The 23,983-nt window shown below is 39.4% G+C and overlaps 2 protein-coding genes across 5 annotated transcripts in view; one reads left to right on the top strand and one right to left on the bottom strand.

The window, feature by feature from the left end:
* The window catches only part of LOC149316419 (serine/threonine-protein kinase TNNI3K), a 255,250-nt gene extending 250,157 nt beyond the window's left edge, over positions 1-5,093 (bottom strand). For both annotated transcript variants that reach the window (XM_089515448.1, XM_089515447.1), the window contains exon 1: positions 4,817-5,093. In XM_089515448.1, coding sequence (XP_089371574.1) covers positions 4,817-4,895 — 79 coding nt within the window. In that variant the 5' untranslated portion in view covers positions 4,896-5,093. The remainder of the gene's footprint in view (positions 1-4,816) is intronic.
* A 32-nt stretch (positions 5,094-5,125) lies between these two features.
* LOC149316418 (leucine-rich repeat and IQ domain-containing protein 3-like) overlaps positions 5,126-23,983 on the top strand; it is a 49,027-nt gene continuing 30,169 nt past the window's right edge. The window contains exons 1-4 of one of the 3 annotated variants that reach the window (XM_089515444.1): positions 5,126-5,140; positions 12,413-12,709; positions 16,671-16,994; positions 18,779-18,912. In XM_089515444.1, coding sequence (XP_089371570.1) covers positions 12,446-12,709; positions 16,671-16,994; positions 18,779-18,912 — 722 coding nt within the window. In that variant the 5' untranslated portion in view covers positions 5,126-5,140; positions 12,413-12,445. Of the gene's footprint in view, positions 5,141-11,698; positions 11,725-12,412; positions 12,710-16,670; positions 16,995-18,778; positions 18,913-23,983 lie in introns of those variants that run through there. The other 2 variants (XM_089515445.1, XM_089515443.1) reach the window with 2 other exon arrangements.

Genomic DNA, 23,983 nt, shown 5'->3' with positions numbered 1-23,983 from the left:
CTCCTCATAATAGCAATAGCAAGTACATTTCTATACCACTTATCAGTACACTTAACTTACTTAAGCACTCCCTAAGCAGTTTACAAAGTGTAAGCTAACATAAGGCATGGTTTCCATACCCTTTACCATTTCGGTGGTTTTCCTGTGGACATGCTCCAGTTTGCCAACATCCTTTTTTAAATTGTGGTGCCCAGAATTGGACACAGTATTCCAGGTGAGGTTTGACCAAAACAGAATACAGTGGCGCTATTACTTCCCTTGATCTAGACACTATACCTCTATTGATGCAGCCTAAATTTGCATTGGCCTTTTTAGCTGCTGCATCACACTGTTGACTCATGTTCAACTTGTGGTCTATTAGGACTCCTAGATCCCTTTCACATGTAGTCTTGTTAATCCAAGCATCCCCCATCCTATAGTTATGCATTTATTTATTTTTTTTGCCTGAATGCAGTGTCTTATATTTCTCTGTGCTGAAATTCATTTTGTTAGTTTTGGCCCAGCTTTCTAATCTATTAAGGTCATTTGATCCTCTCCTCTATTGTATTAGCTACTACTCCTCATTTGGTGTCATCTGCAAATTTGATAAGCATGCCCCCAATTCTGTCATCCAAGTCATTGATAAAGATGTTGAATAGGCCCAGAACAGAACCCTGTGGGACCCCACTGGTCACTTCTCTCCAGGATGAAGAGCAGCCATTGATGAGCACTCTTTAGGTTCAGCTGGTCAAGCAATTACTAACCCACCTAACAGTTGCATTGTCTGGCCCATGTTTTATTAGCCTGTTTGAAAGAATATCACGGGGGAGGCTTGCCAAAGGCATTACTGAAATCAAGATATGCTATATCCACAGCATTTCATACAAATCTCAGGATTCACAAGACAGACCCATGGCAGTCAAAATTAAATCACTGTGATATAATTATTCAGCATGAAAGGATTTTAACTGTAGATTGATTTTTCCTTTTGTTTTATTAAAAAAAAAAATAACTGGAGGAAATAGTTGATAAATGAGAGTCCTTAGTGCTTTTTTTACCGACTATAATTTTTATTTATTCTGCAACCTTTAAAATAAACAAACATGCCCACCTACATTCTTCCCCAGTATTAACTGCACTTTCCAGAAACAGCTTTCAGAGCACCATGCAGAGAAAGGGCCATGAGGCCAGGCTACAGGTAGGAGCTATTTTCATTTCATAGTTTTAATCTACAGAGAGTTGTAATAATATTTATGTTTGGTGGAATTTCAACATATGAGTGAAAAAAAGAGTTCATTGGGCTGGTACAATAGCAATAGCAGATTCATTTATGTACCACTTCATAAGCATTCTGTAAGCGGTTTACAATTGTAGCTAATTGCTCCCAACAAGCTGGGTACTCATTTTAGCGGCCTTGGAAGGATGCAGGCCTGACTTGAGCCTGAGCCCTTAGTTAGTAATCTTATGGTTTGTGACTGAGCGGCTGCAGTGTGGTTCCTGCGGCCTCGATCTGGCAGTCAAAGGGGCGGCATCAAGCCGCCCCTTTAGGGGTGTCTGTTTTGGCCCATAGAACTCTTACCATATCTTGTAAGCTTATTGGTCTTCATAAACTTTGTAGCAAAACGGCAGGAAGCATGGCTTCCTACAGTTTTTGACATCCCAACTCACTGATTGTGCATATATAACCAGAAAGCATACTATACCATGTCCATCTATGAAAATATATGGTTGAGTTAGAGCACCTTGGTCAGAATCATTAACAACAATCTTAATACTTGCACCATTATTGCAGATTATTATAACCTATTGCTTTCACATCTTTGTCAAATTTATTTTAATGCTAAAATCCTGTTATTCACATCCTGTACACAACCATGTGAAAAGCAAAACAGACTAAAACAATCCACACAATTGCGATAGCTACAAATGCTGTAGTTCAGTCTTACTGTAGAAAACTCAAGTGATCATTTAAAAAAATAAAATAAAATAACAGGCTTCACAACTGGAATGTGGAGGGAGAGGTTTGAAGGGGGAAGTGAGGGGGATTTACTTGCATACTTAAAGGCTACCATCCATTCAAGGGGAAAGTCTGTTTAGAAATCCATAGGGCTCCTTTCCTTAACTATCCCAAAAGGCAAAGCAAGCTGGAATGACTTCAAGCACCAGTTCACCTTCGCTCCCTGACTTTCCTTCCCTTTCCAAGAATAAAGAACCCTAGTGGTGACTCAAAGGAATAGCTATGGTTCTTTGCCTGAAGGAAGGAAGCTGGTTGTTTTGTTGCCTCCCTGTTGGTGTTTTATTCCCCCCCCCCCCCCAGCGTTTAGCAAGGTACAGAGAGAAAGTGCAGTTTAAGAGTTAACTGCTCCCTCCTGCCAGATATACCAGAAGATAAAAAAGGATAAGCTTAGACTGCAGCTAGAGACATTATTGCTTCCCTCAGGCAAAGAGCTATTTCTACTACTTTGATGGCCTACTTGTCAAAAACGGCACCCCATGAAATGGGGTACTTGCATTCTGATTATTGCTATTTAGTAAGCCTTACCTCAGCTTTATCATTAGTTCAATCAGTGCACTTATATCCTACTGTTTGTTTGGGAAACAGAGCAGTTTCCACAGGATCCCCAGTCTGACTCCAACCACTGGCCATACTTAGCTTTACCAAGATTACAACACTGCGTTTCCTAACAGTGTCAATGGATTAATGTGCTTATTCCTCGAAGTATAATTGTGAATCTTTCATTATTAGCCATTTTGTCAACAGTGTAGCATCATATGGAGAAAAATACAGGTTTTCGTTTTTGTTTTAAGTTTCAAGGCATCAGTACGGCTACAGAGAGCAAATGGGGCTACTACACTGCAAGAGTCAGACAAATGATGATTGCCAGAATTTGCCTGCATTAGACATTAAAAATCCTAAATAAATAAATAAAACTTTTATTTATACTCTGCTTTTCTGCTACAGGAGCAATCCAAGCGGCTTACATGATTAATAGACAGTCAATATACACTACATACAGTCTGTATAATACTGTATCTAACCCCCCTAAAAAAAGGATTAAACACATTACAATTTAAAATCAATTGTTAAAATATTGATTATAACAACAATCTACTGGGAAATAGTAGAATGATACTTAAGGTGGGGAGAAATCATTAGCAGACTGTTCTATTCGGGGAAGGCCTGCTGGAAGAGATCCATCTTAACAGCTTTTTAAAAGCTGTCTAGACCCGAAATTTGACAGATCTCCTCCAGCAAGGCATTCCACAATCATGTGTGTGGATGTCCGAACATCACACTATTTATCAAAAATGCTCGATCGCTTAATGCTTTCCTAAATTTTGAGATGACAGAACTTTCTTTAAAACAATTTTAAGATGCAGTGGTAGTAGCTGTGCTAAGTCTGTTTCAGCAAAAAGAGAGGCGGAAGGCGTCCTGGCAACTTTAAACACTAACAAGTTTTATTCTGCATAAACTTTCATAGGCTCCTGGCCATGAAGTGGACACTTGCTCTTTTTAGCATTTCACATAGCAGAGGGTATGGGGGGCTGCTTTTTTAAAATATCCTGGTTCCTACCACCTCATTGTGGTCTATGGGGTGTTATCCACTCCACCCAAATGGACATTTTGCAGAGAAAGGGGGCCCAGGAAGACGTAGAGCACTGAATGAACTGATGGGAGTTACAGTCCAGCATTTGGAGGATTCCACTTTGCCCACTGCTGGTCTGCAAAGACCTGCCTTAATGTATGAGCAGACCTGTGCCTATCTGTTTATTCATTATGTGATTCTCTTTCTCCAATCCCATTTTGAACAACAGTCCTCCATAATATGGGTTTGTTTCAAGGTTTCCCATCTTGACCTTTCTTGTCAACTCATCCAGGAAACATATTCAGGGGTTAACTGTGTTGCCATATAGCAAAGTACAATAACTTCCAAAATCCTAATAACTTTATGCAGACAACGAAAATGCACAAAATACACAATGCAAGCTTTTGAGGTTCCACTGGCTTCTTCATCAGCAGGATTTAAGAATCATACAGGAGAAATCTCTCTCTATATATATATATCTATATATCATGCTGTTAGTCACCGGCTTAGTCACCGACTGCACCTTGAGAAAACGCAGCATGTCTTTTGTGCATTTTGGTTGGCCCTATCAAGGTATCACTGTTTTGTGGATTTTGGACAATACTGTACTTATTGCATTGTTTTCTTTCATTGTCCTCATGAAAGTATCACTGTTTTGTGGATGTTGGATCATGTTATTGTGCTTCCCTTGTTTCCTTTAGTTGTCACAATAACAAAACCATCACTGGTTTTGTGGATATTGGATTTGATCATACTTTCCTCGGCTGCTGGGATCGCTGTGGGGGCAAGGTGACCCGTTGCCCTCACCACAAAGGAGGACAAGGCACCGCGAAATGTAGGACCTTCAAGAAAAAATGTAGGACGTAACTAAATAAAAGCCAGAGACGCTAACAATATAACTGTAAACGCCTGCTTCTTAGTCCTGCTCAGAATGGAAGGCGTTTTGGAATCCCTCCTGGAGAGAGAGAAGGCTGAAATGGAGGGCAGGACCTGGAAAAGGAGGACATATCTGGTCACCCTATGGAGGACGTTTTTGGATTTTTCCCTGGGCAGGAGGCTGAAATGGAGGACAGGACCTGGAAATGGAGGGCATGCCTGGTCACCCTGGCCTTGCTCCAAATGGGGGACGTTTGGGAATCCCTCCTGGACAGGGCAGGAGGCCTCGGGGAAGCTGTCCTCCAAGAGAGGGGTTACTACCCCAGACTCCGGCCATTCCCCCTCCCGGCCTAGTTCCCAGCCCCTCCGTCCACCTCTGAGTCTGGCGAGCTTCTCCAGCCTCCCCCGGGTCGCCCTTTGGAGCAGAGCCTCCGCCTCGCCCGAAGCAGGCATTGCTGGGTCCTCGGGAGGGAGCCACGTCCCTCGAGTGCTCCAAAGAAGGCTCTTCCGGGCCTAGTAGGCCGCGGAGGAGGGAGGCCGTTGCCACGGCAACCGTGAGCCGCCCGCGCAGGGCCCAGCGCTGTCTCTGGCTCTGGACTAGGCCTCAGGCGCCCCTCTGCGCAGGGGCTGAGGGTCAGGGAGGCTGGGGTCTAAGGCCTTATTAGCCCAGCCATTCCTCCAGAGGAGGAGGAGGGGAGGTGAGCGAACTTTAGGGAGCCCCAGAGGGAGGGATGGACGGAAACAAAGGACAGTATTCTCCCCCACAGGGAAGCCATTCTTGTCAACAGAGAAGAGAGAATACTTGCCCATAGGGAATCATTGGGGATTATTTGCCCAATGGTCCTCTATGGGCAGGTATTCCCTAGTAATTCTCTATGGACAAACAATCCCCAATGATTCTCTATGGACAAACAATCCCCAATGACTCCCTATAGATAAATAATCCCCAATGATTTCCTATTGGCAAATATTCCCCAATGATCCCCATGGACAAACAATCCCCAATGATCCCCTATGGACAAACAATCCCCCATGATCCCCTATGGACAAACAATCCCCAATGATCCCCTATGGACAAACAATCCCCAATGATTCTCTGTGGGCAAATAATCCCCAATGATTTCCTATTGGCAAATATTCCCCAATGATCCCCTATGGACAAACAATCCCCAATGATCCCCTATGGACAAACAATCCCCAATGATCCCCTATGGACAAACAATCCCCAATGATCCCCTATGGGCAAATAATCCCCAATGATTTCCTATTGGCAAATATTCCCCAATGATCCCCTATGGACAAACAATCCCCAATGATCCCCTATGGACAAACAATCCCCAATGATCCCCTATGGACAAATAATCCCCAATGATCCCCTATGGACAAACAATCCCCAATGATCCCCTATGGGCAAATAATCCCCAATGATTTCCTATTGGCAAATATTCCCCAATGATTCTCTATGGGCAAATAATCCATAGAGGGAATTTCAGGTGACAACACCTCCTGAGATTCCATCTCCTACACACCCGTTAAAGGGAGTGGGACCTTCTCCAGTCTTTATGCCACCCCTTGATGGTGACCCTGTTCATTTAATAGAGTTTTCTGAGGCGAGGAGTATTTAGAGGCAGTTTGCCCTTACTCTGAATGTAGCCTATAGCACATATTCATTGGTGCTCTCAGTCCAAGTATTAACCAGGCCTCAGTGGATGGGCATGTGTTCCATACTTTCTACTCTACATACAGATGCACACAGATATAAAGCAGGGTGGGCACAGTGTAGCCCTCACCACTGGCTATGCTGGCAAGAACTGTTGGGAGTTACAGTCCAACATCTGGAGGAATGCACTCTGCCCATTAAGGTCCAGTGAGCCCTTGGAATCTGCTGGTGTTTGGTTCCAGGACTCAGCATAGATACCAAAATATGTGAATGTTCAAGTCCTATTAAATACAGTGGTGTAATAAAATGGTGTCCCTTATCTGGAATGGCAAAATCAAGGTTTGCTTTTTGAAATTTATACACTCATCCCTCCGTGTTTGCCGCTCCGATATATGTGGATTTGATTATTCACTGATTTGATTAATATGTTCTCTCTAGGAATATCTAGGTCCTCCAGTGCAACTCTGTGGTCAACTTTAACTAAAAGTTGTACTGGAAGACTTAGAGATTCCTAGAGAGAATACTCTATTAGGTATTTGTAGCTCCTCCAGTGCAGTTCTGTGGTCAGTGTCTGTCAGATGTTGACCACAGAGTTGCACTGGAGGACCTAGAGATTCCTAGAGAGGTGTCCTCTCAGGTAAAAACATGGTGTTTTTGTTATTTGCGTTTTTTCCATATTCATGGGGGCCTTGTGCCCCTAACCCTAGCGAATATGGAGGGACAAGTGTATATTTTTTGAACATTTTCAAGCCTTGGATGATTGAATTCGTTGATAGAGAAACCATGGATATGAATGGCCAACTGTATGAGCAGACCTGTTCCTATCCATTTATTCATGCAGTTCTCTAGAACGTCTTCCACCTGAGCAGGCATTTTGCAGAGAAATTGGGTCTTTCAGGAGACCCCTGAAAGAACTGATGTGAGTTTTAGTCCAGCACTTGGAGGATTGCACTTTGCCCACCTGGTTTCATAGACCTGCCTTAATGCATGGGCAGATCTGTGCATATCTGTGTATTCATTATATAATTCTGTCTCTCCAATCCCATTTTAACAACAACATCCCTCCCCTAATATGGGTTAGTTTCAATGTTACCCGCAGAGCTTAATGGCTTCCCAGCAAATCCCTTGGAAAGGTATGGTTAAACATAGTGTCTAAGATGGAATATATATATATATATATATATGAAAATAATTTCCTGTTTTTTTGAATGTTATTTGCAAATATAAACTGCTTATCTCTGAAGATTTCATAGTGATGTACAACAGTAATAAAGCATACAATATAAAACTATACATAAGAAATGAGATGCAGTGTTTACATTACACTGACATTATTCATAAAATAGCTGAAAAGGCTGAACTTTATCAGGAAGGCTTGCAAAAATAGGTGAGTGTTCAACAAAGGCTTAAAAATAGGAATAGCTGGAGCATGTATAATATCAGAGGGGGAAGTATTTCACATAGTTGATGCCACCATAGTAACTGCCTTGCTCCAAATGACTGTAAACTGAATTTTACGGCAACTATTTATTTTGAATCCATAAAGTATATGTGATATTAGTTAGCTTTAGTAGTTGGCTGTGGTTGTTACATGGGGTGGTGAGTTTATTCAATTATCATGAGAAAACATGTTTAAAACATTTTCCTTTACAGACTAATTAAGAACCAGTAAATCAGGGTTATCCTGCATTTTTTCTATGAAAAAACAAGGGGACACATTTTGTGTGGCTTCCCTGGTCTCCTAAACTGTCTTAGGCTATATCCGCACTGCAGAAATAATGCAGTTTGACACCATTTTAAGTGCTATGGTTCAGTTCTATGGAATTCTGGGAACTGTAGTTTGTTGTGGCACCAACAGGGAAGGCAGAGAAGACAAAATATCTCACAAAGCTACAAATCTCAATTTCATAGCATTGAGTCATGGCAATGCTATGAATTATTTCTGCAGTGCAGATTCGCTCTTAGATATTTTCATGTATTCTCCATCACTGGATTGCAAAACTAGTGGTTATTGTTATTGTTGTTGTTAACTGTCCTCTAGTCAACCCTGACTCTTAGCAATCCTGTGGATGCGATCTTACAGATCCTCTTTCCTCCACTGCTCTGCTCAGGTCATGCATACTCATTACTGTGTCCTCCCTCATTGAGTCCATCCATCTGATGTGCAGCTTTCCTTTCTTTCTACTACCATCTTTTGGCTGTCAACAGTATTTTCAGCACTCCTTGCCAGCACCACATCTCAAATGAGTTGATTTCCTCCTTATCCTCTTTCTTCTTTATCTAGCTCTCATATCTGTATATGAATGTGGGGAATACAATGGCTTGGAGGAGTCTACCTTTAGTGCTCAGTTGTATATTTTTACTCTTTAGGCTCTTGTCTAGGTCCTTCATAGCTGCCCTTCCCATTCCTAGTCTTCCTCTGATTTCCTGGCTGCAGTTGCCATTCTGATCAGTGTTTAATCTTAGGTACAGGAATTCATTTAACTATTTCAATTTCCTCGTTGTCTAGGTTAAATGTATGTATTTCTTCCATGGCCATTATTGTATATACTCATGTATAAGTCTATAAATTTTAGTCAAAAAAATGACCCCAAAAACTTGAGTTGACTTATCCATGAGTCAATGTAAGTACTGCACTTCAACTCTTATAAAAGAATGAACTACCGGTATGTCTTGGTGAAAGGCAAGAGTAAAATATGTCTTGGGAGCACTGACCCTCCTCTGTTCTCTCATCTATCCAATCTTTAGTGTGAGTACAAACAGATATGGCTGCTGGAATCTTGTAAATTGTTTTGTCTTGTTTCCCTTGCTCCATCCTTTAGAAGATCCTGTTATGTGATCCTAAATTTTACCCTCAAATTATTCACAGGTCATATCAAAATCCGTAATTTTGGCCCCAAAACCTGCCCTTGAATTTATACATGAGGTTGACCTATAGTCAAGTTTTTTTGTTTTCTTTATGTTTGTTTGTTTGTTTTATTATATGTTCAGCTTTAAGCCTGCCTTTGCACTTTCTTCCTTGACCTTCCTCAGTAATTGTTCAAAGTCTGTGATGTTTTGTGCTAGTAATATGGTGTCGTCCACATATCATAAGATGGTTGGTGTTCTTTCCTCCTATCTTCACTCCTCCTCCCTCTGAGTATAACCTGCTTTTCTTATATTTTCAGCATAGAAGGTGAACAGATAGGGTAGTTGAATGCATCCTTGCCTGATCCCCTTGCCAATTGGGAACCATTCTGTTTCCCCATTTCTAAAAGTAGCCTCTTGTCCTAAGTACATATTTCTCATCAGGACTAACAAATGTGTATCAGATAATTTCAGCTAGTATAATTTATATGTTCTTAGATATATGCTGTTGCTGTTTATTTTTGCAGAATCAAGCTATAACAGCGAACGGGTGTGTAAATTCAGCATTTGGGGAACATTCTGATGCGCATGTGGAAACCTCTTTTCTCTATACGTACTATTGCTCCTTTTTATTTTATGGCAATTGACTGGTATTTCTACTTTCTTTCTTTTTTAATTTTAAGAGTCAGATCAAGATGTAGCCTTTGGGGGATTATAAGAGTACAAAGTGTAAATGAAAGAAAATGAAGCACTGGTGCCCTTTGATGTGGTCTCACCATATACACAAATCCTTCAATATAGGAGTCTTAAAAATAAGGCAGAAGACTTCATAAGGAAGCACGTGAAAACATCATGAAACTCCAGTCTTGGTCATAACAAAAAGACTGTTTTATCTACCTCTTAAAATAAGCGTTGAAATTGTTGGTGCTGATGGTCTACATACTTCAAAAATAGAAGTAATATATTTCTGAAATTTCTTCACTAATCCAGTAAATATTAATTTGACATCTCTTTAAACCGTGACAAAGCATAGGGACATGAGGTGGGTCTCACAAAATTAATTTAAAATATAGCCTTATTTAATTTATTTCTTGCATAGTTAAGGCTGGGGATGTCAAATTACTTTTCTAGCAGATCTCCAGTGACCTAAGTGAGATTTTTGACTGGTGTAAAGTTAGGTAGGATTACATTCTAAATCTGAAATTTTATACACGCTTACCTGGGAATAAGTCCTAATAAACTGAGTGAGGCATGCTACTGAATAGATATGTATAAGATTGCATTTTCAGATAGTCATTTTTATTGCTTAGTTAACAGCCAAGGCATATCTCTGCATGGAATCTGCAGCTGGAGTGCAGATGACTAGAGTGCAGGAAAGGGATGCTGTCACCAACTTTTTTTTGTCCAGCAAAATTACCTGGGGATAGATAAAGTGTAGTTTTTGCAGTCCCCCTCTGCACACTTGTGAACCCAACAGCACATGTGAGAGGCATTTTAGACAGCAGCCTCTTAGAGTGTTGATTAGTCTTTTTGTGAGCAGATGGAAGAGGAAGGGCTCATTGGGTTCAATGATCCCTGCTCTCATTGTCTTCTGCTTATTTGGAATCCCTCACAATACTGTTATTTTTTTTAATTGGTGGGGGCCTGGAAAGTAACAGAGATCCCTCTTTCCCAATTTCACCTTGATTTTCATAGTAGCTCATTGGGAATTTGGGCTCTAGCTTCAAAAACATATGCAACTTTTTCCCTGCTGAAATTGTTTTTCTGGAAATAAACTGAAAAATTATTCCCAGATTTTTGGTAAAATAAAAACTTGTTTAATTTTTAAAATCTAATATTTTAAATACACTTTCTAAAATCAGTGCCAAAATCTTCACTTACTACAGTAAGAAACATCTTACTTCAATGTTAGCTCAATGTTTTGTTTTGTTTTTTACTTTTTGCACTTCAGTTTATAAGAGTCAGAGGAAAAATAAGAAAAGCATTGCTGGAGCAGACAAAGTTTAAGTTATGGTTTATTTGTCACCCTGATGTTTTGGAAGAGGTTGCATTCCCCCACCCTGAATGAGCAAGTTTGCATCCTGGATGAACCTTGTACAAGCACAGGAGAGGTGGTAGCAAGGAATGACGTTTACCATTTAGCTGGTAAACAAGTGTACTCTCTGTACTGAGTACGCTGGTGACGTTGGGGCTATAATACTGTAAATTGTTCTGTATAAGGCTGTTTTTGAAAGTAACCTAGAAATTTCAGCTGTTGCAGAATGTGGCTTCTTTCGTGTATGTGGGGATCAGAATATATTAGTTTTACTGTGCCCAAGAGATAATTCTGATTTTTAAAGTTTAAATGGTTTGGGTCCAGGTTACTTAAAGGACTGCTTCCTCCCACACTTGGTGTCAATGGCCTTACTTGTTGGCATGCTTTCGATATCATTTTGGTGACCCTTAGAGGTTATACCTGGAAATAGGGGCCAGTGCTTCATATATCTCCTTAACAATGAATGAGTGATTGGCTTGTTTGCAGTATTTAAATGAGCTTTGAAATCCCATTTGTTTCATATTGGTTTTAAGTTATGGTTTATTTGTCACCCTGATGTTTTGGTATTAATTTATCACTTTGGCTCTGAAAATGGTTTTATACTGGATAGTTATAGTTTAACAATTGCTATTTCTTGTATTTTTTTTAAGCTTAAAGATTTATTATGTTGTTGTTTATGTGTTTCTTTTGCAGGGCTGGGGAGTAGTGGTGATTGGGGTTACTCCTTGTCTTACTCCAGAGTAAGATATTTTTTCTTAATGTTATTCCTACTCCTGTAAAAACCTCTTAGTCCTTTACTCCTTACTTCTACTCCCCAGCCCTGGGGAAAAGCCCCGTTTACTTTGCAAGGCTGGTGTGTGTATGTGTGTGTAGAAGTGTCTGTCTTTGTGTTTGCATGTACAATATAATAACAGGAATAAGGAATAACAAATATGTTTGGTTACTCCTTATTCTTTCTCCTGCTACTGTAAAAACCTCTTACTCCTTTACTCCTTACTTCTATTCCTACTCCCCATCCCTGTTATTTTGTTTGCTGCCTTGTGTGGCTCTGATCCAGAAAGGTAGAATATAAATATTTGAAAGAATGAATAATTGAATGAATAAGATATAGTTAGATATATGCTTATGTGCATTCCATACTCTAAGTTTCTTATATCTGTTAGTATTATCTTCTTCATTTAGTCATAATTCTTTAGTGTTCTTTTGGTAATGTGCAGAAATGGCAAGAGCTTTAAAAATTTGCTTACATGTGTTTAAATACTGTGTTAGAATTTTCCCCTCCATGTGCCTTCCCTGTTGTGGCTAGTTTTTCTATGGAGCAGGGGGTATTGTAACAAGCAGTTGGATATTTACTTAGGGTATTTGAAGTTTTTCTTATGAAAAGTGGAATAAATGTAACCTGCTGTGTAATCCTTTTTGTCCCTTTAGATCTCTCATGGATAAACTGTAAAAGAGATAACCATGGAGGAGGGATTTACAAAATATCTTGTCTCTACTTCTGAAAATCTGCTGCTTGAATATGGACAAACTGCTGATCAAAATGATTCAAAGAAGCTGGAAAATCTTGTTGTGGTTAGGCAACATGCTCAGTATTTAAATGTTCTGTGTAATATGAAGTATTGTGTTTCGCTTAAAATATGTGATTTTTCTGGTAATTTCCTTACGAACATTGATGCACTTGCATGTTGTACTCATTTAATTAAACTGGATCTCCATAGCAATCAGGTGAGTGGCAGCATATTTAAAAGTTAGATTAACATGTGAAAAATTGATTTATCAATTTCTGTCTATAGATCAGTACCGCAAGCTTAACATATTGCTGGCGAGTCCTTTCATAGCTTGGTGTAATTGATACTGCTAATGGTTTGGGGATGTGTCATATTTCAATTGGTTCAAAATGTAGCAGCCAGATTGGTCATTGGTACATCTAGGTCAGACCATATAACACCGGTGCTAAAATCCCTTCACTGGCTGCCAATTAGTTTCCGGGCACAGTAAAAAGTGTTGGTCATTACCTTTAAAGCCCTACATGGCATGGGCCCGAGTTACTTGAGGGAACGCCTCTCCCTACACAATCCGCCCCACACTCTCAGAACATCAGGGAAGAATCTATTAGAATATTCAAAGACCAGGTTATCAACAACTTCTCACAGAGCATACACAGCCATAGCCCCCAAGCTGTGGAACAACTTGCCGGAAGAGATCTGTCTTATCACCACCTTAGATGTCTTCAAGAAGGCACTTAAGACGGATCTCTTCCGGTGAGCCTACCCACCCAATCTTTTATAAAGAACCATGGAAAACCCCACTTCTGGTTGCAACTGTGTATTTTAGATGATGATTTTATTGTTTTGAATTGTATTTTTTGAGCGATGTTATTGTTTTACTGTATGAATTTTAGATGTTACTATTTTATGGTTGTAATCCCGCCTCGATCCACAGGGAGAGGCGGGAAATATAAATAAAATTTATTATTCTTATTATATTTAGAAGTCAGTAATGTAGCATTTCATATCTACTATTATAAGAGAAACACAGCCTTTTTACTACTGTTAAAATTTTATTTCTAGATTTACATAAACATATGTAAATATAAAATTAGCTGCCTAAAGAAATAAAAGTTTTCATATCTTTCTTAATTCACAAATTGAAATATTCATGTTAAACCTGGAAACTGGATTTTTCATGGCAACTGAAAATATCTTTGGGCTAAATCCAACATAATTCAGGTGCACTTTATGAAACATCTCACTATGCTCCAGTGTAGCATTAAGAACAGCTCAAACACTAGCTCTGACTGGTTTGTCTGCCTTCTGAAGAAGGTTTTGGAGGTAAAGGGGAGGGGCTATAATGAGAAGGAAAGATATGTTTTCCCCTTGCACAGCATTATTCTGTTGTATTAGCTGATATCCAATGTTGGATTCAGCCCCTTGATTCTTATCCTGATATTTTCCCATTTTTTGCCCCCTGCAATAGTTCTCCGTAAGCTGGAATTTTACTTTCTCTGTTTCTAAACAGACAGTCGGAACTCTTTATCTTTTCTGGTTCTAGAAGTTGCTGTATTGGTCTGTCCCTCCAGTTGAAGTGAATGGGGAATCACAGTCATAGAGCAGAGTGTAAATAGAATTCAGGATTAGGTTTTTTTTATTTTATTTTATTTTTTTTTGATATGTGCTTTATGGCAAAAAATGGAGCAGATGTTTTCTATGATAATTTCTCTTTGATGTTGCCTTCTGTGATAAAGACTGTTTCACTTGTGAAGAACAAAGTTTCATAAAAATAAATTTCACAGTCCAAAATATATTCAAAGGGGATATATATATAGCCCCCTAAAGCTAGTTTATGTGTGTTTAAGCACGGACATGGAGAAGAAAGTTTACATTTAAAATATTGTGGATTCATTTCAGAAAAGATGTAACAGATACATTAGATGGTAGGGATATAGGGAAAGAAAAAGGAGGGGAAAGGGGGGGCTGTGGAGAGGAACATATATTTATACACATTTTTTCCCAGTGTAAATAGCAGCATACATACTGAATTTAGATTCTGGACAATATGCCATAAGGAACATAAATACATTGAAAGATTAAACAAGATGGCTACATACACAGAAATATAATAGCAGGAAATATGCATTAGTGTAAATGGTAAAACTGCTCCAACAAATTGTAAGATGATAAACACAAAAATTGACTTTTTCTATTTAATACCCTAAATGACCAATAATGAGAACTTAATTCTCTTAGACATACAAAATATAATATCTAAATCAAGTTACAAGATGCTTAAAAGGAATCACTTGCATATATGAAAGGATCCAAATCCATTTAGCCAATATAGTAGAGCAGAGGCGGGTAACTGCCAGCATTTACTAAGCATATTGCCCCTCCCCTGCAAGACTCTTGACTTTAAAATAGTGTTTTTTATCCACTGCTAAAAAATACCAGCTTTTGGGTAGAATACAGTCATATATAAAGCAACGTGATGCAGTGCTTTTGCATACTTGGCAGTGATGCAGCAATGACAGCAGTAATATACTGTAGGACTTAAAAAGTGGTAGGACTGTATGCAGCTCATATGTTGCCTGCTCTGACAAGAATGCCTTGGAATTTATTTCAACTTCTATTTTCACATTGGTACATTGGTACAGCATTTCTGAAGTCTCATTTTGGCTCCTGGGAGGGAGGGAATAACAGTGTTTTCTGCTCATTGTTACCCCTCTTTTTTGCTCCAGCTCCCCCCCTCCAATGATCTCCCCTAATCCAGGCAATGTGAGAAGGATATTACTATCAGTTCTGGGCTATTCTAAACCTTCCCCTTTTGGGGGATGTTGTAGAGTTCTGTCAAAGTTTTGCTCAGTGCTTTCAATGGAGACATTGAGGGAGGATTCAAGACAATGTCTACCCTTCAGGTTGGCAACCTGTTCTTCTGATATTTCCCATAGCCCCTGGAGTGCTGTCTCAGAAACTATGGTACTGTAGGCTAAAAGGGGTTTAAATTATTTTCCCCCTCTTTATTTCTGAGTATACAAACCTCCTAAATTTCACAAATTAATTCCTACTACACTCTTCCCTCCATATTCACTGGGGTTAGGAACACTGGACCCCAGTGAATATGGAAAACCACAAATAACAAAACACTATGTTTTTACCTGAGAGAACACCTCTCTAGGAATCTATAGGTCTTCCAGTGCAGCTCTGTGGTCAACAACTGCCAGACATTGATCACAGAATCACGCTGGAGGAGTTACAAGTGCCTAGTGGAGTGTTCTCTCTAGTAATCTCTAGGTTCTTCAGTGCATCTGTGGGTTAAGGTTGACCATAGAGTTGCACTGGAGGACCTAGTTATTCCTAGGGATAACATATTAATAAAATCTGTGAATAAACAAATCTGTAAAAGTCAAAGTTGCAAATGTAGAGGGATGAGTGTATATTCAGTTTGTAAATTAACAGAAGATCTTTGAAATTTTGCCTTTTAAAATATTTTATTAAGAATTTCCAGATACATTAAAAATTACAAAAATAATAATTTAATAATAATTTGTTTTATTTATATACCGCTATTCCAAAGATCATAGCGGTGAACAGCAAGTAAGCTAATTAGCAAGTAAGCTAATTTGCCCCCAACAGTCTGGGTACTCATTTTAGCGACCTCAGAAGGATGCAAGCCTGAGTCGAGCTTGGGCCCTTTTGCTGGTCTTGAACTCGCAACCTTGTGGTTTTGAGTGAATGGCTGCAGTACAGGCATTTAACCACTGCGCCACCACTGCGCCGCACATATATATATAAAACAGAAAGGAAAAAAAAGCAGAAGATAAAAAAGAGAGAGGAAAACCAAAGCAGAAAAAGCAGGGTGGGGGAGAGGCTATATGGAGGCGTGAGGCTGCACCATACCCACCTATACTGTGTAGCTTTGTGATTCTGCCAATTTGCTTTGCCCAGGTGGTCTTATTATAGATTTTTATTGGCTAGTTTTATATTGGTCTAATTTGGTGAATTCCCCCATGCTTTTCAGATGTGTCCATTCTGAAGGTTATTGAGTAAAGTATTTTATATTGTATTATGAGCCAAATTTAGAGCTTGTGCTGTTTGGATGACTAGTTATACTGAATTTTAAACAGTGCATTTATTAATCAATTATCCTCGTCTCTTCCCCCCAAAACTGTTTCATTTCAATACTCTTTCAGCTAGAGAAGCTTCCAGGTCCAATGTTTTGGAGAAATATGGCAGACCTAAGACTACTTTATCTTCATGATAATGGAATTTCAAAACTGGAGAATGTACACTCATTATCTTTCTGCCCTAATCTGACTGCACTCACCTTGTTCAATACTCCACTGTGTCTGAAAATTGCCTATAGGCATATTGTTGTTAACAGCGTTTTTTCGCTTAAGGCACTGGACTATTATGTCATTTCTGATGAGGAAATAATAGAGGATTGGAGGCTTCCTGAAAAATATAAGCCATTTTATCCTAGCTTTTTTGTTGATTTTTCCCCTCGTTCTGGAAAGGTAAGCATATTCAATAACCTAGTTTTTGTAAGGCATGCCTTCACGGTAGTGTTAAAATTGAATATGTTGTAATACTCTGGCCTTAAGCTATGACCCAGCCACTACATTTTTGCATTCAGAATTCTATAAATACATAGGTTCTCTCTTGAGAGAGACATGTGCCTGTACTCTGTGAAATGTTGTTGTATTCAGTGGACAACCTGTGTCTCTCAAAAGAAAAGTATAATAGATCCAGATATGAGGAATACTGATGAAACATGCTGTTAATCACAGTTCAGGTCCAGGTGCAAACAGCAGGGCCATCTTATGTGTGACCAAATGAAGTCCAACCCTATTTGTGAAGAATGTCTGCCCCCTTTTCAACATGTAGGTCAGGGTTGGGGAAAGTGCTGCTCTCCAGATGGACTGCCCTAACTAGTCCTTACCATCATAACCTGGGGTGAAGAGTGCTCAGAACTGCAGTGTGACAATGTCTGGAAGGTCACATTTTGCCCAGCCCAGTCAAACAACATGATTTGAAAACAGAGTTTTAAAAATTCAGTTGTGTTACCTGTTCCTGTAACGACATTGGTGGGCAGAAATCACAGAAGGAAGCAGACAGAATGAGAAGTATCAGGTTCAGAATGAAATTGATCACTGAGCATAAATAAAGAGCTTCAGACTAAGATATGAAATCATGGATTGCAGAACATGGCAGAGACTGATCTTAAGCTGTCCCAGGCCAGTCCTTAAGAGCAGGCAACATGTTTTGGTTAGATCCTAGACCCTAATGATCCTGTGTCCTTTCCACATTACAGTAATTTCTGGAGGACGCAGTTCTCAGAACTTTCTAGCACTCTGTCAGCTCTGACTTGCTTCATGCTGGATGCACTGCCTGTATTGGAAAGGGAAGTACAGAGGGTGATTCCCATGGTGTTGAAGATGCTTAAAGGGTTCACATGAGGAAATCAAGACCAGAGGTTTCTGGCTATGGCAGTTCTGGATTGTTCTTGCCATTGAGTTTCTGTTCAATATTATTGCCTGAGTCTGGTATCCTGACAACTCCCATTAATGAGCTTTCTGACAGTGCTACTTATTCTGTCTCTGTTAGTATCCGTATTGCCACTTGTTTTTGTGCCATGACAGTCATACCCATTCATTAACAAGGACAAAGCTCGCACAGATGAGAGCTGGGTACCATACCATAGTTTACTGCAAATTTCAGCACTAATAACTTCAGCAAGACATGAAGAAAAAATCATGGAACCTTGCAGGATCTCCAGGAAAAACTAGAGTCAGCAATGGGCCAAAAGTCTGGACACTTCCCCCCCAAAATAAAAATGGAAGCACACATGACAATCAACATTGAGATGCTATTGAACATGACATCTTTGGTGAAATTTCAATACCTGTATGATAGATTTTATTTTGAACATTTCCTATCCCAATCCCAGTTTCCTGGTAGCTACTGAAGACATATTTATAGTGTGAAGTTATGAAAACTGATACACATCAAAAGAAGTATTTGTAAGACTTTTCATAAGGGAAGAAAAGTTTTAATGTTTGGTCCCTTACTAAATGGAGTAACTGGAAAGTGTAATGGAGTTTATGATCTTCGGAGTTCAGTTAAAGAGATTCAAAGGTAATGTCTTACCATAATATACTAAGATCACTTATAGGCCAAAGCAAAGCATTGGCCAAGATGCCTCATCCAAAGTTGTTGCTTCAAAGTTGATTTTAAAGGCAAAGTGTGTTTTAATGTATATTTAATGTATATTTATACAACATTCTCATTTTTTAAATAGGAAATTGCATTTCAGGAAGAAATGAAAATGATAAGAGAGATAATTTCCAAGATCAATTTTGTTCTCTCTCATCATTCACCAGTCCTGATTATTCAGAAATGGATAAGAGGATATTTAATTAGAAAAAGATTGTGGTAAGTATATTTTTACTTAATTTTAATCAGGAGATGTTTTCATGCAGAGCAAAGTTTCTAATTTAAGTTGGCTTGTCAAACTTTGTATTAAACATATACACAAATATGTCTGTAATACAACAAAATAAACTTTCCTAAAATGGATATTGGGAAAATTGGAATATATTGCATATGCAAATCTCTTCAGCAAATTTTCACCAATTTTTTTTCAAAACTGAAGGTTGTGGTTGCTGATTCTTCAATGCATTGAGTACTTTTGCTGTCCTATATTTTCAGTATTTTAGGAGTTTGTATGCCTACCAAAGGTTATCAATTTCCTGTTGTTAATCCATGGCAATTCACTTATATTTTAATAGTTTCAGACAGTATGCAAAATATACATGGCATTTACACCATTAAAATCTCAAGAGACTTGGAGTCTAAACATTTGCAGCAGTATTTTTGTTTCAAGATGCTGATGTCATTATTCTGATAGAAGGTCAATATTTATAAAATTGTCCTGGGAATGTAGTCAGTGCAGCAAACCATTCTTAGCCCTTACTGGATGGGCATCCTTGGTATCATATCTCAAGAATGGATCATTCACTGTATAAATTGATTTTGACTTTGTAAACTAGAAAACATGTTCTGCAGATTTATTGGCTGTAGGCATTTTCATGTACCTGAAAGGAAATGTTCCCTTTTCTTGTTTGTTGTTGTGTGCCTTCAAGTCGTTTCTGACTTAATGAGACCCTGAGGTCTTACAGAACTACAGTTGTCCGTCTGTATTCGTGGCTTTGGCACTTGTGGTTTTTATCATTCGTGCGGTCAAGGCCACCACGTGCACATACACTTCCCCTCCTCTCCATCCCCTCCTTGCCGCTCTGTAACTGGCCCAGTTGAGCCGGCTGCAGGGCAGCAAGGAGAGGAAAGAGAGGAAAGCGCTTGAGCTCGCTTCTCCAACCCCTCCCTGCTGCTCTGTAACTGGCCGAACTGAGCTGGCTACAGGGCAGCAAAGAGAGGAAAGAGAGACAAGCACGCGTGCTCCCCTCCAACCGCTCCGTGCCACTCTGTTACTGGGGGAGGGGTTATTCACAACATTTCGCATTCGTGGGGGTCCTTCGCCCCAAACCCTGCTAATATGGAGGGATGACTCTACTTAACTAATTATTTATATATTTGAACTGATTTGATTTGATCCCAACTAATGTGCTGCTAATGTCTGTCACAGATTTTGTTCCCGCCAAACTTCAAAACTAAAATAATGAAAGCATTTTAAGAAGTGTGTTTGACTATGTCTTCGAAAGATTTTAGGACTTGTATTTCTCATGTTGAGAGTAAACAAACTGAAACTATACTCAACCCTTTGTTTATACATCCTTGGTTTGTCTTCTAATTGCTAACACCCTGTGTTGAAATTTTACTTTTCCAAATTAGTTCTACAACTGCTGCCACTGCAATCAGTTATTTATATAGTATTGTAATGAATAGGTTAATGTCTTTCATGTATAAAGGTATCTTCCTTATCTGAAATTTGAAATATTCCATAATCTAAAATTGTCTATTGGGGTAGCTGAGATTGTGCGACACATTTGCTTTTTGGAGGTTCATTGTATGCAAACTTTGTTTCATGCACAAAATTATTAAAAATATTGTTCAGTTTATGTGTAGAAGATGTATGTAGTCCAAGACACACTGCAGAAATAATTCTGTTTAAGACTGCTTTAACTGACCTGCCTCAGTGCTAGGGAATTCTGGGAATCGTAGTTTTGTGAGACATTCAGCCTTCTCTATCAGAGCTCTGGTGCCACAATAAACTTCAATTCCCAGGACTCCCTAGCACTGAGGCAGGGCAGTTAAAGCAGTCTCAAACTGGATTATTTCTACAGTGTGTTTTGAACGTACAAAACATACCCTATATACTCATGTATAAGTCAAACAATTTATGCTAAAAAACTGACCCCTTAAAAATCTGGATTGACTTATACATGGGTCAGTACGGTAAAGCTTCTAAAAATGGCTGTAGTGGCTGTTTGGATTTTCCAGGGCACAGAAGTGAGAGCAGAGAGGGTCAGAGCTTCTTTTACAGTAGGTGAAAAAGTTGATGTAAACTCTTGTTATCGTCCTCCCCCTCCCTTGTTATAGTCATCTCCCTTTCCATGCTGTGGCTGGAAGTGCCAAATAGTGCCTGGTGGAGAGAGGGGAGATTAGTGTTTCTTTCTTCATTACCTATCTGCCTCAGTTGTTTGCAGCCAGCCCGCTTGCCGTCTTTTCCCCCTTTCCCCCTCCTCTCCAATTTCTGTAAGGAGACAAGCCAGCAAGCTCCAAACAACTGAGGGCAAGTGGCAGAGCAGCCAGACAAGGTGTGCAAAAGAGGAGAAGTCAGCTGTCCTGCCAGCCACAGTTTCTCATCTTTTGCCTGTCTTCTGCCTCTCCTTTTTGCATTGGGAAAAGGCCAGATCAGGTCTGCAGTGTGCAGAAAGAGGCAGTGTGTCACCGCCCCTTTAGGGCCGTGTGGTTTTGGCCAGTGTTCTCATAGTCTTATGAACTGAATTGGACTTCATGTATGGAATTGCCATCCAGAGTAGACATTTCTAGAGTTGCACTGTAATGTGCTAACTGAAGACTGCAATAACAACATACATTAAATAGGTAGAAAAGCAGTTGTTGCAAATATTTTTGGAGAGAAAATGACAATTTTAGAGTATGAAAAGCTTTGATGATGTGAGGCTCATCATAGAGATTTTATTTCATCTAATTATCACAGAGATGTAGTGGTTCCCATATATATAACCTTCAATTAATGAAAATATGCTGTCATTCAGATGTTTGCATAAATGTGATATTAGCTGTGATGAAACATATATAGGACATTGCTATGTGTTTTTAATCTGTTTTTCAAAACATCAAAGGTAAGTAAATATAGAATTAATCAACACTGACATACCATAGCTAAAACACAGATGAATATATGCACTAAAACAATTGATCATTTAGACAAATTTGTCAGAATTGAATAGATGTGTTCTGTAATATTATAGATCTCAGTCGCACTAGCCTTAATTCTATCCTTTCATGTAGTCTACAAAAGGAATTTTAAGGAACATATTAAATATCTTAATATGCCAGAATGGAACACGCTACTGAGAATTCTGTTGACTTTCTATAAAAGGTAGAAAGTATTAAGAATGTAAATTGTAGGGGAAAGATAGGGAAAGCACAGGCTGTGCGGGACACCCAGAGTTGTTATATTCCACAAATGCACCCTAAGAAGTGTGAAGATCAATTTCACTAAATTCCCTCTCCCATGGTGGTTTTAGGACTAGGAAATGCATTTAGGACTGGGAAATATTCACTTCTTGGTCATTTTAAAGGCCTTCCCTTAGCCTAAAATCTAGAAAAACCCAAAAATGTGATGAAATTGCCCCCTGCCCATTGACATCAAAATCATATTTGAGAAGTTTGGTAAGTTTATGGCAGCCCTAAGTCCCCTGAGAAGCAATGGCACTTTTTTACCCCTGCTTTAGGCCGCTTGAAAGGAACCTGGTACTATGAGATAGCAATAGCAATAGCAGTTAAATTTCTATAAAGCCTTATAGTGCTAAGCTAAGCACTCTCTAAGCCAGGGGTAGGCAACCTTTTTGAGCCGGGGGCCGGGTTGCTGTCCCTCAGACAACTGGGGGGCCGAAGCAAAAAAATAAATAATTAAATAATTAAAAATTAATTAAATAAATAAACCGGGACAAATGTAGGACAAAATTTTCAAATGGAGGAGACATTTTTTTAAAAATGGAGGACACGCAAAAAAATTTGCTGATTTTTAAAAAATGTTAATATAAATGCATGTTTTGGAGGCTTCTGTAGACAGTTGCCCCCCTTGCCCGCCGCTTGTCCCCCTTGCCTGCCACTTGCCCCCCCTTGCCCGCCTCCTCCTGATAGGCCAAAGGCTCCGGCGGCAATCGGCGGCAGGACCGGGCTGGGGCCGGTCCCAAGGCCTTGCCGGGCCGCAGGTTGCCTACCCCTGCTCTAAGCGGCTTACAATGTCTTAGCCAATTGCCCCCAACAAGCTGGGTACTCATTTTATTGACCTACGAAAGGATGGAAGATGAAATCAACCTGGAGCCCTGCAGGATTGAACTCACAATATTTTGGCTACAGTACTGACATTTAACCTCTGCACCACAACTCTTGGAGAATCGGGAAGGAGGCTCTTTTCATAAAAGAAATGGGTAGTGGGTAACCCCGTATTTCAGGCAAAAGATCCTGGATAATTTGTAAAACAAAGAGAAGGGAATTGATGATGATGGTGATGATGATGTAATCAATTTCTATACCTCTTTTGATAATATCATCCACATTTCTTGTATCAAAAAGACATGATTATTCATCTTTGTACACCTGCAGACACTTTACTAACCCAGCATTAATCAACATAGCTATCACAATAGTTTATAATAATTTCACATAATTGAGTAAAAGTAGTAACCCATTCATATATGTCCAATAGGTAGAATTTAATCAGCATTCATAGTGAGATTTTCCCCTTAAAAACCTATAGACTAGTAAATATCTTAGTTATCATCCTAAAAGAAACTGACATAAAATCCTTAAAACTTTATCATGGTATAAATTTATATGGAAGTAAGAGCCCAACGCATGTAATATTCATCATGTCAAAAGTAGCCATGTGTACTTCAGGTTCTGACTGTTGATGAGAATCCTGCAGATTCCCAGGGGATAGTCATATGAGGCAGGAGCAGATTGTCAACAAACAAAGATGGACTGGAAAGAGGAGCCACTGGACAACCCTCTTTTATTGTTCAGTATTGTTTCATCTTGTTGCTTATTTCTCATTTAATAGAGGGAAGTTCAATCCTATAGTGGGAGATAATCTGTTGTGGAGGAATTGCCACATCTCAAGCTCCTCTTCTATCGTGCTGCAGCAGTGAAATATTTAGGATATGTGGGAAGGGAACGTTTCTGCTCGTCCTCTTTTTAAAATTAATCCCTTTGGTGGACTGGCAGGGAAAATATCTATGATTTGGGGACAGATAACACTTTCGATCCTGCATATGCAGAACGTGTACGGAGC

The sequence above is a fragment of the Sceloporus occidentalis genome, unplaced genomic scaffold (assembly GCF_023333645.1).
Source record: "Sceloporus occidentalis isolate IW3139 unplaced genomic scaffold, rSceOcc1.0.p SCAF_3, whole genome shotgun sequence".
NCBI lineage: Eukaryota > Metazoa > Chordata > Lepidosauria > Squamata > Phrynosomatidae > Sceloporus > Sceloporus occidentalis.
Note: the sequence above shows the minus strand (reverse complement) of the source record. Positions and strands in the feature narration are given on the sequence as shown.